This window comes from Grammomys surdaster, unplaced genomic scaffold (assembly GCF_004785775.1).
Source record: "Grammomys surdaster isolate TR1022 unplaced genomic scaffold, NIH_TR_1.0 125973, whole genome shotgun sequence".
Lineage (NCBI taxonomy): Eukaryota > Metazoa > Chordata > Mammalia > Rodentia > Muridae > Grammomys > Grammomys surdaster.
This window is the reverse complement of record NW_021620790.1, coordinates 4,433,854-4,449,708: the sequence shown is the minus strand read 5'-3', so window position 1 is coordinate 4,449,708 and position 15,855 is coordinate 4,433,854. Positions and strand designations below refer to the sequence as shown.

At 37.7% G+C, this 15,855-nt stretch overlaps 1 protein-coding gene across 3 annotated transcripts in view; it reads right to left on the bottom strand.

The window, feature by feature from the left end:
• LOC114609465 (contactin-associated protein like 5-3-like) overlaps nucleotides 1-15,855 on the bottom strand; it is a 565,569-nt gene that overhangs the window by 441,945 nt on the left and 107,769 nt on the right. For all 3 annotated transcript variants that reach the window (XM_028753829.1, XM_028753830.1, XM_028753831.1), the window contains exon 3: nucleotides 4,616-4,809. In XM_028753829.1, coding sequence (XP_028609662.1) covers nucleotides 4,616-4,809 — 194 coding nt within the window. The remainder of the gene's footprint in view (nucleotides 1-4,615; nucleotides 4,810-15,855) is intronic.

The following is a 15,855-nucleotide window of genomic DNA, read 5'->3' as shown; positions in this document are numbered from 1 at the left end:
GGCAGAGAAATTTTAAACACTAGGACTCACACTTCTTGACTATGCTTCTTGTTTGGTGTTTTCTTTGTGAACACAATGAAGAGGGTGTAATGCTGATGTCCCCAAGTATTTTAGGTGACTTGTAAGTCTCCAAGTATGAAAGAGATGAATTTGATCATAGAAACAAATTTTTGTATCTTTTCATGAATGTATAAATGCAGGCAGGAGGGTCAGGTGGTTTACTTTTCCTGCCTCACTAAAGACCTAAATACAGAGCTCAGGAAATGGCTAAATGCACTGTCCTTTAGCATTATGACCTGGGGACTATCCCTGGAATAAACAAGGTAGAAGAGGAGAGAAGACTTTTGTAGTTTGTCATCTAGCCTACACATATACTCCACCAACACACACAAAATAAATCATACTGGCTCAGTCTGCTGCTCACAGAATTTTAATCTGTGAGCAGCAGACTCACACATATGGGAATCCCTTTATTATGTCTACACCATAGATTAAAGAGACTTAAGTTCCAATGAGATCCTAAAATTTGTTGCCAAATCTGTTCCTGAGATACTTTTATACCTGGTCATTTAGTGGTCAGGGAATCAGCTTCTTAATAAATTATGAGGCATTTATAAGTGAATGCTCAGTGGACTCATTCAAGCATGGTCCACTTGGTCCCTGATCAGAAACTCTCCAAATTCCATTTTTAACACACAAAGATTTTCTCCTGTGTATTGCAAAGGTGCATTTTAAAGGTTCTTATCCTAAAGTGATCTTGTAGTAAAAGAAACTTCTTGAGCCCTAGTAATTTGATGTCCCCAACTAAGTGTGCTATGTGTATTATTCAGTATATCTATTATACAAAATCATTACAAACAGAAGCACATCAAACTTCAGGCTTCTACAAATGACCAAATGAGTCACAGGATATAAGTATTTGGATAGAACTTGTCTGTCATGTCTCAGACTACAAGTTTCATCACTCACATTCACACACACACACACACACACACACACACACACACTAAAAAAAAAAAACAAAAAAACTATTATGTTAAGGAGAAGTCTCATCATGGACAATATTGGCTTCATAAGCATGAAAATCCAAGTTTTAAGCCTCACACCTAAAAGCTGAGTGAATGTGGCATTCTGTCTGTATTCCCATTGATTATGAAGCATGAGATTCTTAGATTCTAGTTTTAGGGTGAGCTCTGAGTTCAAAGGAAGAGCCTGCTTCTAAGTATTAAAAAGAGAACCAACAATAAAGACATTCTCAACACTATCCACAGGACTCTTTACATAATAGTGCCCCTGTACACATATGGGAATGTAAGGGCAATTGGAATACATGTAGTTGTACACATTAATATCAGTAAGCATGAACACATATGCAACATATAATTTTTAAAAAGTAATTCTTAAAATACCAAGGAAAAGTATGTTCAAGAATTTTCTATTGTCCTCAAGCAGCATCCCAGCATCCTTATGAAGCTGACACTTCATATTGATGGGCTTCCATACTGGGATTATGGGGAAAGCTAAAATGACCCATTAAAACTCCTCTCTCTCTCTCTCTCTCTCTCTCTCTCTCTCTCTCTCTCTCTCTCATTTGTATTCATACCTGTGCCTGCATGCATACTTATATTTGTATGTTGAAGCCAGAGGTCAGCATTATATATTTATTCCTTAGTCCATATATCTTATTTTTTGAGTAAGTTTTTTCTTTGTTTTTTTGTTTGTTTCTTTGTTTTTTTAACTAAACTTGGAACTCATCAATTTGGCTCAACCTGTTATTCAGAAAGCCCAAGAAGTCTCCTATCTCTGACTCCCCAGAACAAGTGTTGTAAGTATGCACCACCCTGTCCTCATTTTCTTTCCTTTTCCTTGCTTAGCATATCTTAGCTTACTTTTGCTTTCTTTTCTTATATGTACATATTAGGGAATGGGACTAAGATTCTCATGGCTACGTGGCAAACACTCTTCTCACTATGCCATCTCTAGTACTCAAAACATTGTATTTAACCACTTAATGTTTTGATGAAAGAGTCAATATTTGATAAAAAGGAGTCTTTACATATTTCTGTAAAATGCTTGTAAAACATTAGTTTGACAGAGTCTCCAAGACCATTTCTGAGTACTTAGTGATTTTTTACTTTATATTTAACCCTGTGTAAATTAAACATTGAGCTTTAATAATATTTTTCCAGTGTAGTTCTGACAATGTTCATGTTTCAAATGAGAAAAGGTTAACATAAAAGGAGTGGGAGGTTCAGAATATGACAAAGGAGCTGCATCTTGTAGCTCTAATAATCTTGGTGATTCCACAGTTCTCTTTCTAAACACTATAAAATTAGTGCAAAAAGTAGAGGCTTAGTTCTCCTTAGATGTAAAAGAGTCGGGTCCCTGGCATGAAGAGAATAATAAAACATTTGAAATTCAAGTAAACCAACACCTGAAGAAGGGTTTAGAGCCTTGTGTCAGCTCTTCTCAAACACAGAGAGGCCTTCTTGAAATAATTCCTGAGGCCCAAGGAGGCTGAGAGAAGGGCATGTTAATCTGAAGAAAATGAAACTATTTTTTAAAATATGGAAACGAAATAACTCAAAACTGCAAGTCTGTCTGAAAATAACTAGTTCTGATGAAAATCTCCAGAGAAAATAAATAATCCCACATCCATTTTCACCTCTAAAGTCAATAGAAAAGTTTAAAGATGTTTTCCAGGAAGAAGAACTGCTTATTTGTTACTCCATACTGAACAGCAAAGCAAGCACAAATCTGTAAAATTTGATGTGGTCTTCAATATTGAAAAAAAATTAAAGTGCCTTCAAAGAGTATTTCAAAATGAAAGACCATATCAGGTAAGAATATTGTAGCTGACATCATTATTGACACAAAAAAAGATGACAACACTGGCAGACAATATTCCATGTTTGCTAAATAACTGGAATGCTTATTATAATCCTAGTCTCAAGTAGAAGTCTTCTGCAAATATTAATACACCTAAACCACATTCTTTTCAACAAAGTTAGGCTAGTTCTGAATGATGTAGTAATTGAAGTCAAAGGTATAGCTAAAGAAGTTCTGAGGGAAAAGACAATGTTATCCATCACCACATGTTCATAGTTTACATTCTTTTAGATAGAATTTTTGATATTTTTTCCTCTTAAAGTATAAGCAACATTTGTATACATGTTATTTTATCCAAAGCCTTAACATTTTTAAAATTTATATGTGTATGTTCACCTTTTTATGAATGTTCACTCAGGTGTGCTCTTGAGTGTGGAGTCCTAAGGTTGATTTCAAGATCTTTTTTTATTTATCATTCATTATCTACTTAGGCAGTGTCCATTGTTCTTCTTTCTAGTCTGGCTAATCTGCATGATTTTGGGGACTCTAATGATGCCCTAACATCTACCTGGCTTTTTCGTTTGTTCCAAGGATCTGAAACCCAGTCTTCATCCTTTGATGGTAATCACTGTTGCTGTTGAGCCATCTTCCAAAGTCTAAAACTCTATATTGAGAGACATCTCCAGGTACCATAACCCTGTGCCTCTTGTCCATTTTTGTTTCCTTATGGTTTTCTGCCAACTATTATTTATACAAAGTCAAAAGTGTGGGGCAGCAACAAGGAATAATTTTCTGATTTATAACTTAGTGGAGGTATATTATTCTCAATGTGATAGTTACTCACAATGTCTGGAAAAGCCTAATTTTTCCATTTTTTTCTATATGTGAATTTTTTAGAACCTTGAATGGTAGCTCTTCAGCAGACTCAAAGAAGAATAGAGATTACTCAGGCATAGTCTCACACTTTGCAATCTTGGAAAAGTAACATAGTTGAGTTATTTGGGCATGTTATGTAAATATATATATATATATATATATATATATATATAGGTATAGGTATAGACATAGATAGATATAGATGATATAGATATATCATCAGCCAATATAATAGTGAGTGTTAATTGTCAATTTGAGAATATCTAAAATCATCAGATAAATTATCCTCTGAACGTGTCTGTAGGGTACATTATTGATGGTACTAATTTAAATAGGAATGCCTGTCCACTGTGAGAGGCATCATTCCCTGATTAGGATTCTGGACTATATAATAGTGCTAAAAGCGAACTGAGAGTTAGCATAAGATTCACTGTGCCTTCTGATTATGATGGCCATGTGCCCAGTTATCTCAAGCTCTCACTGTTTTAGGTCTCTTCTGCAACAGATGGTAACCAGGAACCATAAGCAAAAATGAGCCTTTTCTCACTTATCTTACTTTTGTTGACATAATTTTACCACAAAACAGTGAACAAAAGAAAGAAAATGATACCATCCTTCTGACAGTCAGATTATTGCCACCATGCTTTCCTGTTTTATCAATTACATAACATATTCCAACATAAAACCACTGAATCTATTACAAGAATAGACTAACCTCTCTATAGTTGATATTCTGATTTCCCTTCAAATAGATCTAGATTTTAAGGAGAGCATAGATATTACCTCATTATTTCTCAATGGGCACAGGACATTGAATGAGACCCCACAGTGCAGTAGGATGGCTGAAACATTCATGCATTAACATACCACATCTCATCTTTATTAACTAGAAAAGGAAAGTGCTTCCTACCCAGATGCTGTCTTCTTGTTTGTAATGTTGCCAGTTGTGCCCACTGTCGCTGAACATCAGGTGATAGCTTGTCACCCAGTCAGAGCTCCCATATCTTCCCTGTGTGGCCACTGCTGTAATCTCCACTCTATTTCCAAGGTCAATCTGTAGCCATGGTTGGGCATCGGAATCTGCTGGCGACCAACCACCAGTTCCTGGAATAGGATGAAAGAGAGACTTGTAATAATCTTGTAGAAAGTCAACATTTCCTATGTCAAAGATCAATAAAACTATGGGCAATTCAGCACAATTCCTGCCTCTGAACTTTAATTCCTTGTATTCTTAAAACCAATTTTCTATGCTGTATCCTAGGGCACCAGGTTCAGGGAAAATGCAGCATTTATGATGCCACTCACTCTCTCTTCATTCTTCCTTCCTTCCTTCCTTCATTCCTTCCTTCCTCCCTCCCCTCCCTCCCTCCCTCCTTCCTTTCTTCCTTCCTTGCTTCCTTCCTTCTCCCATTACTTTCTCTTTCACTTCTACTTTCATTTCTCTGTCCAAATCAGTACTATGAACCTCCTGCGGGACTCATATCTCACTGTGAAGGTGAAACTTAAAGAAGACATTGATGGAGCCTTCCAAGAATATTTATTCATGTAACCTTTATTCCCAATGCAAAGAATGCTGGGTGAAAAGGAAAGAAAAGTCCACAGAAGCATGTCAGTAGCATTTACAAAAGAAAGACAGAAGTTACGATACTGATAAAGGGAAATGAATGTGAGAGCAGGTACTCAGAAATACCTTTCAAAGACAGAGACAGTAATGGTGAACCCGATGCCAGGGTAGCTATACCTTGGAAGGTGGGATGTCTACAGCTCTACAATTGCTCATACATAGGGAGCAGAGAAGAGAATGATATATGCACAACCAGAATATGTGAGGAATCCTGGAACATCTCATGTATAATTCACTGCACTCACAAGAGCTTTGCAACATCTGCTTGGCATCTATTCATAAAATTTGAACTTTGTAGATAGTCAATATTCATTTTCTCATAAAAGTAAGAGTCAAGGTTTTTGTCTCCATCTCAAGGAAGAAAAAAAATAAATCAGTATAAGCTTTTCCTGAATTTCTACTGAATTCTCAAGTCCTCTTGAAATTGGGGTGTTGGGCATTGGAAAGTATCTTATATGGTAGATAGGTGTTTGGTGAAATTTAACCGTATTACTGGCATCTTTGTTCAGTACAGGTAGGAAGAGTACTACTAAGCATAGAGTAATAAATTCATCTCTTTCTTAAACATGAATGCTCATTTCTGTGATGCTCTAGCTTACTTCTCAATCGAATGGAAAACCATTTACTCAGACCTCAGCTTGGTAGCTCAGGGAGTTTCTATATTCTAGTTCCCACAGCATATTCACTCAGACCCAGACTTAGTAGTTCAGGGACATCCTACATACTCCTTCCCTCTGTACAGCACCTCACCATATGGGACCAAATATAGTAAAACTAGACATGGGAGAAGTAAGGCTTACTGATCTTAAAAAATATGTTGTATATGGGGACTATATTTCAACATCAACTATTCTCCAGTATTTTTGTTTAATTTCCTTTTATTTCCACCTTCTAAATAAAATTTGAATCATGGATGGAGAAAGGCCCATGATTGTCTTCTATTCTGCAATGTTTTCTTCTTAGTGGTAGGTATGCCAAAACAACGTAGGTACTGTGATACGCTGATCTTTTCAATACTTTTTGTATGGAGCAATGTACTTGTGTATATATGTGATTTATGTATGTGGGATGGAGTAAATGATTTTTTTAGCTATCTATAGTATTACAGCTATGATCACAAGACCATATCCTCAAGAATAAAAGCTGTAAGTAGATTTCCAATTGCCCTTTTCCCTCCTGTTTTCCTTTTTACATGATAGAGACAGTAAACAAAGTCGAGACAGTGCTGAACCGATTTCTGGGAAAGATGCTAGGTGTCAGTACCGTAATGTGGATGAAAGCTACCATGCTCTAGTAAAGCTGAACCAATCCACAGTAGAGATAAGAATCAATATTTATTGTGATCCAGTTATTGGGTACTGGAATTTACTGTCTTCAGTCCGCTTTTACTCCCTGCACAGTGTCCTGTGAAAGAAAAAATGTAGGACTGTGAAGGACAGCCTGGTTTCTTGCAGAGCACAGGCTAGAAATCTCCAGAGACCCTAGGTGATCCTAAGGTATGCATGCATTTCACCATATTCCAAGACTCTAGGCTCCTCACAGGAGGCCGCAGACCTCCATATATCTGTGCCTTTCAGTCACATTGTACAATGCTCACTAGCCCCTTCACTGGTAGAGGGTATGACTACAGGCCACAGAGCCTCAAGGCAGATCTCCGTATTAATGAGATACCGAAAGGCCAGAGCATCATAGCAGTTAAACATTCCTTCCCAGACTCTCCTCCATGCAAAAGGCATATGACATCAGGCCAGCTCTGAGAAAGTGGGATATAGTTTTTATCTTTCTGTCATGACAATAAATGTCTTAAGATCATGGATTATTTTTCTTCTTTAAGGTCTTCCATGGGGAACATGGAGCAGGCCTTCTTCTATAGAGCTGCTGTCTAATCTCCTGCAAAAGAACTTTCTGCATTTTCAGACACAGAGACCACCAATGCAAGCAAGCTATCAAAACCAGTTGTGACCAAGTCAAGTGAGCCACTGTAACTAAGAACTCCCCTCCCCATGGGACATAGCCAGAGCTTCTCTCTCTCTCCCTTTTGGCTGCTGGCAAATCTAGCCCATATACTCCCACTTTGTTCTCTGCCCCTCAGCGGAGCCTGGGGGCCCAAGGGCCTTAGAATCAGCCAGTTCTCTGCTGCCTTTTGGTCTGGGAACCCCAAAGCCAAGAGCTCTGTCCCTCCCCCTCCACGCCTCTGTCCCCATTATAGACCCTAGCCACATGGCTAGCCAGACGCTGGACTCATACACACACTACAACCCAACAAAATAATGTCTATCTCCTGACATAGTGGAAGAAAGAAATACACAAATTGTAAAACACTGGATTGCCTGAATTCAAACGCAGTTTAGAGAAATCCAGCTCATTGAGATTACTTTCTAACAGGAAAATAGTATGTCTGATCAACAGAAAATCTCAGGATGGGGAGATGACTACTGTGAAAAGGGCTTGCTCCCAAGACTGACCATCTGACTAAAATCTGTAGTAACATTGAAATGTAGGAACTAATTTGACATGAATACTCTAATTCAAACACACATACACACACACACAAACACACATATATACACACACAAACACACATACCCACACACACACACACACACACACACAATCACAGATGAAGTGCTGGTGGTATGAGAAAAGACCTGGAGATATGAAACAGGAAGGATTCAGAGAGGTGGATGGTTATAGTAGGGTAAAGGAGTTAGTTTAGAGAACCATAACAGCATTTTGAAATGCCACATCAAAAGTTATAACTGATGGAGCTTCCTACAATATATATGTAGACGTATACAAAAAGAGTTTAACTGCAGTTAGCCTATAATGTGAGGCAATGTCTCCCCACATACTATATACTTAAATAAGAACACCACTGCTAGGTATTGATTACGTATATGTTTACTGTTAATAAGTTTTGTCACTGGGATTTCCTATTCTCTTAAAAAATTACAAGCTATTGTCGTTGTTCTTGGTTGTCTTCCAGATCTCGAAGGCAAGGCTGCTGAGGTTTGGTCATTTGCTTACATTTTAATGTTAAATATTGGTCCCCAAGGTCTAGTTGCTCACAGCTATGAGAGAGTCTGTATGAACCCACGTGATATACACCAGTAACACTATGCAACCTTGCCATCTAAGTTATCTTTGATTTTGTGAATAAAGATATTTATAGCCCATAATTCAAAATAAGAGAGGTAGGTGAGTTTCTTGAGTTTCTGGGCTTTGGGTCTGAGGACATCGAAAAGGAGAAGAAAAGGGAGAGAGAAAGAAATCATCACAGGTTAGATAAATCATGAAATCCTAGCCAGGAATTTTAGCCAATTGGAGTTAAGAGATATACAGCTGGAACACTGCAAATTTTAACTTTAAATTTTTATTTGTTGTTACTGATGGAAAAATAGATTCTAATAACATAGAAGGTAGACATCTGCCTAGATCTAGTGCTGATTAAAGTTTATTATAATAATAAAAGTTGTGTGTGTTTGTCTGGGAACTGAATGATCAAAGTTAGAGTAGAAACCCCAATTCGAGATTAAACAATTAGGACAGCACAAGACACTGTTGGTGAAGACATAATATACTTGAGTCATAAGATATGGAAAAATCAAGCTTTTATTGATCTTGAACTTCATTCTAGAATCCACAATACTGGGAGTGATATACAGACTACCAGAGAGGTGGGTGAAGCAGGCATCAGTCTTAACTATTTCTGAATTATGTAATCTACAGTTGTGATTGCCTTGGCAATACATATCTACTGGTATACTAATGGCATGTATGTCATCGGAGTAAACAACCACTTTCTGATTGGACTTACGTCATGTTCTGCAAGGCCTAACAAAGTCTGGCTCAAAATCCATTGTCAGGCTTTAAATCCTGCTAAGCAGGGTATAACTCATTCCTTCTACTGTTAACTGAGCCAAGGACACATGGCTGGCTTTGCTCTAGGTTCTAGATCCTAGGGAAGAACCTAATACTTCTATTCTGTTTATCTTTGTGCCCATAAATAAGGAATCCTCATCAGAGAAGTAGGAATCCTCATCAGAGAAGGATTTTTTCCCCCAGTGGATAAAGATTAATATTAAGACTCACAACTTTTCAACATACGCAGAACAGAGAATATGGAGTGATCAGCTTTAAATGGGACAGCTTTTATAAGATTCCCTCTTCCCATGACTCTTTTATCATGTTGCAAGATGGTACAAAAAGGACTCAAAGAGCTAGAAATAGTGATTGTGGTGAAATGATATTTGCCAGACAAGACTATTCACTTATGAACTCAATGTTTCTATGGTTCTTTGCATAAGAGAAGTTCAAGACAGATAAAATGTCAGCAGAGACAGGGATTGAGCATCGTTTAATTCTACCTCTAGCTGATGAGCAACTATTGGCTTCCATGAGAGGGAATATAGAATCATTTTAAGGATGATCACTGAGAATCTATACATGAGAAGTAGATGGTATTATGCTTTGTTTACACAGAGAACACAAGCTACTAAATAAACCCAGATATTTCTCTATTTTTAAAAGGTAAAATTTCAAAGTGGTTTTAAGCAATGTCACCTGAACAACACTAAACCTTTACAGGAATTGGGTTGATTTGTATTTTTGTTGCTTTTGCATGTAGCATTTTCCTTTAGTATATTTGTATAGTAAATAACTAAATACAATAAATGAATATATAATAAACTTATGAGCAGAATAATGTAGGAATTAAGCCCTTTTGAATGTGGTTAACTTGTTTGAAATGAACATTTTCAACCCTTCATAATTTGCCCATTATTTCCAATAACCCCAGACTGGACTTCTTGTTCATGCTTTAGAATTATTCCTTTTTACAGATATTTATATGTAAGATAAAATTTTACTTAAAATATTTTATTATTTATCAAAATAAAAGACAGAACTTTTAAGGTGATAGCTCACCAGGTAAAGTGCTTGGTGTGCAAGAGCTCAGCTTAGATCACAGTACTCATGAAAATCCTGTGCATAAGTTGTGGCCTAGTTATAATCAAAGAGCACAGGAAGTGAAGGAAAGGAAATCCCAAAGCAAACTGGTAAGTAATACTAGCAGAGTGAATGAGCACTTGGGTCAGTGATAGGTTCCATATCGAAATAAGACAGAGAACAACTGATCACAAGATATTGAAACTTCATCCTCAATTACACTCCTGATCTTTAAAAACTGACATATTGCTCTAGCACTTGACTATATATTTAATTCCTAAAATAAATTTTAGAAGGAGCATGTTTCCTAGACCTGTACTTCCCATATATCACACAGAAGCCCTTTGAACAACAACCAGTTTCCATAAATGAAGTAGAAGTTTGCAGGGAAGACAAGTTGCAGTTCCAGTTATAAAACACTTGGTGGCCCTTTAAGTCACAATTCAAACTTGTTTAATGGACAAATCTAATTAATGAGTAAAACACAGTAAAAAGTAAGCAGAGTGGTCTTGAGGATGATAAGATGACTCACACAATAGAGGTAGCACTTTGCAAATATAAACACCTGAGTTCAAACACCAGCATCCATATTAACATGCAGAACATAGTGATATACAGCTGCAATCAGCTCTGGGAAAGAAGAGATAGGTAGATCCCTGAGGCTCAGTGACATGCAAACTTGGTAAGTTATAAGCTTTTGTTACAGGATATTTAATTATTGTAAGCAGAAACTTAACTATTAGGAAGATGGGTGGTTTAGATAGATCTCACGTTTTTCAGGTGAAAATAGGTGTGCCCTGAAATAATGCAGTTTGAGTATGCCTCTAAAAGCCTCTAGAGACAAGAATACTAAAGAATAGAATGTTCTTGTTTATGTTAAGACAAATTACTTGGAGAGGACCTGTGGTCTTTGTTTTATGACTAGAGGCACAGTGAGCTTAGAAGCATTGAGCTATCCCATTGTAAAGATGAAATGTTTCAATACCTACTGACTTGACTTGGGGCCTACCTCCTGCCAAGGGTTTGAAAGGCCCCTCTCTCTCTCCCTCCCTCACCCCCCTCCCTCATTTTGGCTTGGAAGACTCTATTGAAGGAGCTCTGGATAGGATGTAGGGATTTCCTCTTTGGGCTTTTAAGAACATCTGAGAAGTAACTGTCAGGATATAGGTAAAACAGTATTTCATTAAAGAAAACTAAACAGCCATCTTCAGTTTGGAGGAAATCAAGAGAAAGGTAAACTAGGCTGGTAGAATGACAAAGGTAGAAAGAGATTTATTATGAGATAGTAGTTTAGTTGTAGACTCAGGCTTGACAATAAATATCGTGTATGTGGTTAAGAGAATAAAGATCTCTCCCTGAACTAACAAGTTCTTACCTTAGTTTATGCCTCATGTGTAGTTATTGGTATAAATGTTAGGTAATTTACTGCTAGTAGTAGTAGTAGTAGCAGTAGCAGTAGTAGTAAGGTAGATGGAGTGTGAAGAATGACACATGAGGCTGTCCTTTGACAGATAAACACATACTCATACAAAAACTCACATACATTACACAATTAGAGGCACTTTTATGATTATAACACTACATCATGTATCTAAGAGTAATGACATTATGCTCATGTATACCTATGCCTGCAACATTCAGCAGGGCACTTGCTCCTCTTTTCAGAGCACTCTCCCCTATATAAAGTAGGGTCTGGGCTGAGGAAAGCCTCCTAGGAATGGGACACTGTTGGATGAAACACACAGATGTTTTTTGGGATACTGGGCACTCATAATATGACAGGATGCTTCAGGTGACTGTCTCTAATTTACTGCAGTTCCAGTTTAACAACTAACAAAGCTCCAGAGGAAAACTATGTGGGAACTTTACCAAATACCCAGTATGATTTTAAAAAGATTAAAATCCCATAGGATAAGGTTGGGAAAATGGCTCACTTATTACCCTTCTGGTCGACTAAAGCTGCCTAGCATCTACATCAGACAGCTTACCCCTCTCTGTATCGAGCTCTATTGTATCCCATGCCCTATTTTGGCTTTTGCAAACAAGTGGTACATATGCACACATATGCAAGCTAACACTACAATACTTGAGTAGCATGTGTGAGATCCTAGGTTCTTATCCCCATGAAACAGGCATACACACACACACACACACAAACAAACATACACACACACAAACACACACACAATCATGAAGGGCACACACACACAGAGGATAATATCATAAAAGAAATGCTTGCTGTAACAAATCATTTAGTTGCAACTATGACATATTTTGTTGCAGGCACATGACTAAAACTAACAAAGGTGCTGTGTTCTCTAGAAGATGGAAGTAAGAACACATGTCACAGTGCAAGGTGTTTAAGGGATATGACTGTCTCTTATTTTCTTTCTGATAATGACAAATAATAAACTACCAATCGCTACACAAACAAGGTAATTCACCAATCATGTTCTTTTTTAAGTTTTTCTTTTTAAGTTACCATGTTCATATAAAATACTATCAACTGGTAAACACAGGCAGCCCTGAAAGCTTACAGCCCTCAGGCTGTTGACATACTGCATTTATGAAGGGCTGCTCAGGAACTGTTTGAGATCTGGAGATTATGGTCAGACCTGTAATCTCAGCACTCAAGTAGCTGAGGCAGGAGCATGATCACGAGTTTAAGGCCAGCCTCACTAAGAGTAAAATCATGTGTCAAAGAAAGTAAGAACTGAGAAGAAAGGAAAGGGACAGAAAGAAGAAAAAAAGGAATAGAAAAGGGGAAGGAGAAAGGGAAGAAACAGAAAGAAGTATTTTAGAATACTCGTTTTATGACAAAAAAATTCATAAAAATTTGGTCAATATAGTTTCAAGTTCCTTAATTACTCAAATCTGTGGTGAATAAAATATAGCAGTAAGAATTGAAGGGGCAGAAATTTCAGAAGTATTCTAGAATACTGTGTCACATGCTGGAATGAATAAAAGCACTATGAAAATTGTTGAGCCAGCAGATAAGGAGAATGTAAGAATGAGATGTTAGATTCCAGCTGCTGCTCAGGCTACGTATTGTAGCCTTTCCTTTACAGAGATACAACCAAGCACCCTACTGAGATGCTGTCTGTGGGTCCCCAGCTAACTGACTTCCAGGTGCCAAGGTCTCTCCTTGGTAGAAGTGAGTTTATATCAAAAGGGGGGTATTGATGACCAAACATCTTGCTTCTGATTTGGAACTGGAGATCTTGGCTGCAAGCAGGCCTGTGCTGTGAAACATCCTCCAGCCTCAGAGAGTTAGGAGTACTCCTTTTTATCTACATAGGATCTTATTTTCTCTTCAAAGTCTTTCCATGTTGATGTCTGACTATATGTGGATTTGTCCATTCCACTAATAGATTCTAATAACCACAAATATATATCCCACTGTCCCTGGTTCTAAGGAGCAGGCCCCAAAACAGAACCAACACCATTTTATAATAGGAACTTGTAGAGACTAGTCTGGTACTTGTAAAGGCAAGTCTGGAAACTGGGCTGTGATGAGGTCAGAGCCCAGTGATAACCAGACACGAGTAGTTATCTGCTATGCACCTCAGGAGTAACACCAAATCCAACATAAAACAGTAGCCCGATCAGAGCACTTCATCACGCTTGTAGCCATGACTGGTCAATGTGATCCTCTGGACTAAGCCTCCTCAGCACCTGGTCATCAAATAGTCCACCGAGAGACCAATGTCTCCAGCTTCTTTGTGATCAAGCACCCTGCGAAGTCAAATTAGCAATTCAACTATCTGGAAGCCGCAGCCTGACCCCGCCTTCATGGACTTGGACCTATAACCCCAAACCATCAAAAGGACTCAGGTCATATAATCCATGAATGAATGATGTGTTTATTACTATGTTTATTTCTTTGGTAATTAGCAACTTATTATTTGTGTTCATTGTGCATATTGTTAGAGGCAAAGCATAGGAAATGTTGCAAAACCTTGCTGTAGCAATTGCCTTAATATATTGTCTTCTATGCATCATTAAAAAAGTAACTGAATTCCAAAACTTCTGTCTCTTGTCATACTCTCTCTTCCCTCTCGAGGAGGTTATGATCTCACAGTCAAATCCAGTATACGATCCCTGAGTGGAGAAGGACATGTCGCTCCTCTCCCTGCGAGGGATTCTAGCCACTTATCAATAGCCTGCTCAGAACAGATAAGAGTCCCTGCTCGAGACACTGGTGAAGATACATTCCTCCAGATATACTTGTTTCTAATGGTGAGGACTTCCCTGAAGTGAGCAATATGAAGATACAAAAGAAAAACTATATACCAAATCCTGCTCTGCCTGGAGCTGCTAGGACAGGAAAACAGGAAAGCTCTGACCTTAGGGAACCCGCAAAAGATGATGCTAGAAGAGGTAATGGGTAGACCAACTCTACAAATCTGACTTAGACCATTCTTCTTTTGTTTTTTTGTTACTGTTTGAGAGAGGATCTCTAGCTCAGGGTATCCTCAAACTGTCTTGTAGACCTTGAACTTCTGATCCACAAGCTTCTTCATCGATTTTTAGTGCTAGAGTTACAGGCAAACTATCACAATATGTTTATTCACTCCTGGGGAATGAACGCTACTCTTTCTGCATGGTGTAAATATTTTACCAACTATCCTAAAACCCCAGTATTGAACCTGTTTAGAATATATTAATTCAAAATAACACAGTTTCAGCCAGTTTATCTGGGAGCATCAAGCTTTCATTAAACAATCAGAAATGGTGGCACTGCCAATACGGGGCCCACAATGTTCTTACCTAATACATGAGACTGACCCCAAATGAACTCTGATTCTCTAAATCTTTCGAGACTTATGTCTTCATAGTCAAATGACTAAAAATGAAAAGCAACTTCCAAGACCTCCATGGAGTATTAGTGACTAGTATTGTCCAAGAAAGATGATGATGATGGTGATGGTGATGTGTGTGTATGTGTGTGATGTGTGTGTTTAGGGTATATGTGTGAGGTATGCTGTGGTCTGGTCTGATGTGTGTGTGATATGGTGTGTGTGGTGTGTTGCATAGTCTGTTTTAAGTTTCTGGTGTGTGTTTTTATTGTGTTTTATGCACTGTGTTGTATGTGAATATGTGTTGTGTTTTTTAGTGTGATGGTACATTCTGATATTTGTACTGTATCTGATGTGTGTGTGTATGTGTGTTGTGTAGTATGTGTGTATATTATATGCCAAAATGTAAAGTCAAGAACTCTAAGCCTTTTCTTTCGTCTTTGGACTTGGGAAGTTGACCATATATTCATGTAAAAGAACAAACTTCTTCATGTAAGCAAAATTTTCATTGCAGAGGTATATGATCTGAACCACTCAGTGCAAACATCTCAAAAATATACATTCAAATGAGGGAGAAGACTTAAAACTCAAATGATAATGTTAAAGATTATTTGCTATAAACTCTGTTTCATAGGAAAGATAGCCATAAACCTTCTTTCTTTTAGGAATACTAAGACCTCTATCATTATTTCTGTTCGGATTGCACAGAGTAACTTCAATTTTCCCCTTAATTGTTGAGCTATAGATTATATCTGGGTAGTTATATCCTTGGCTAGCAGC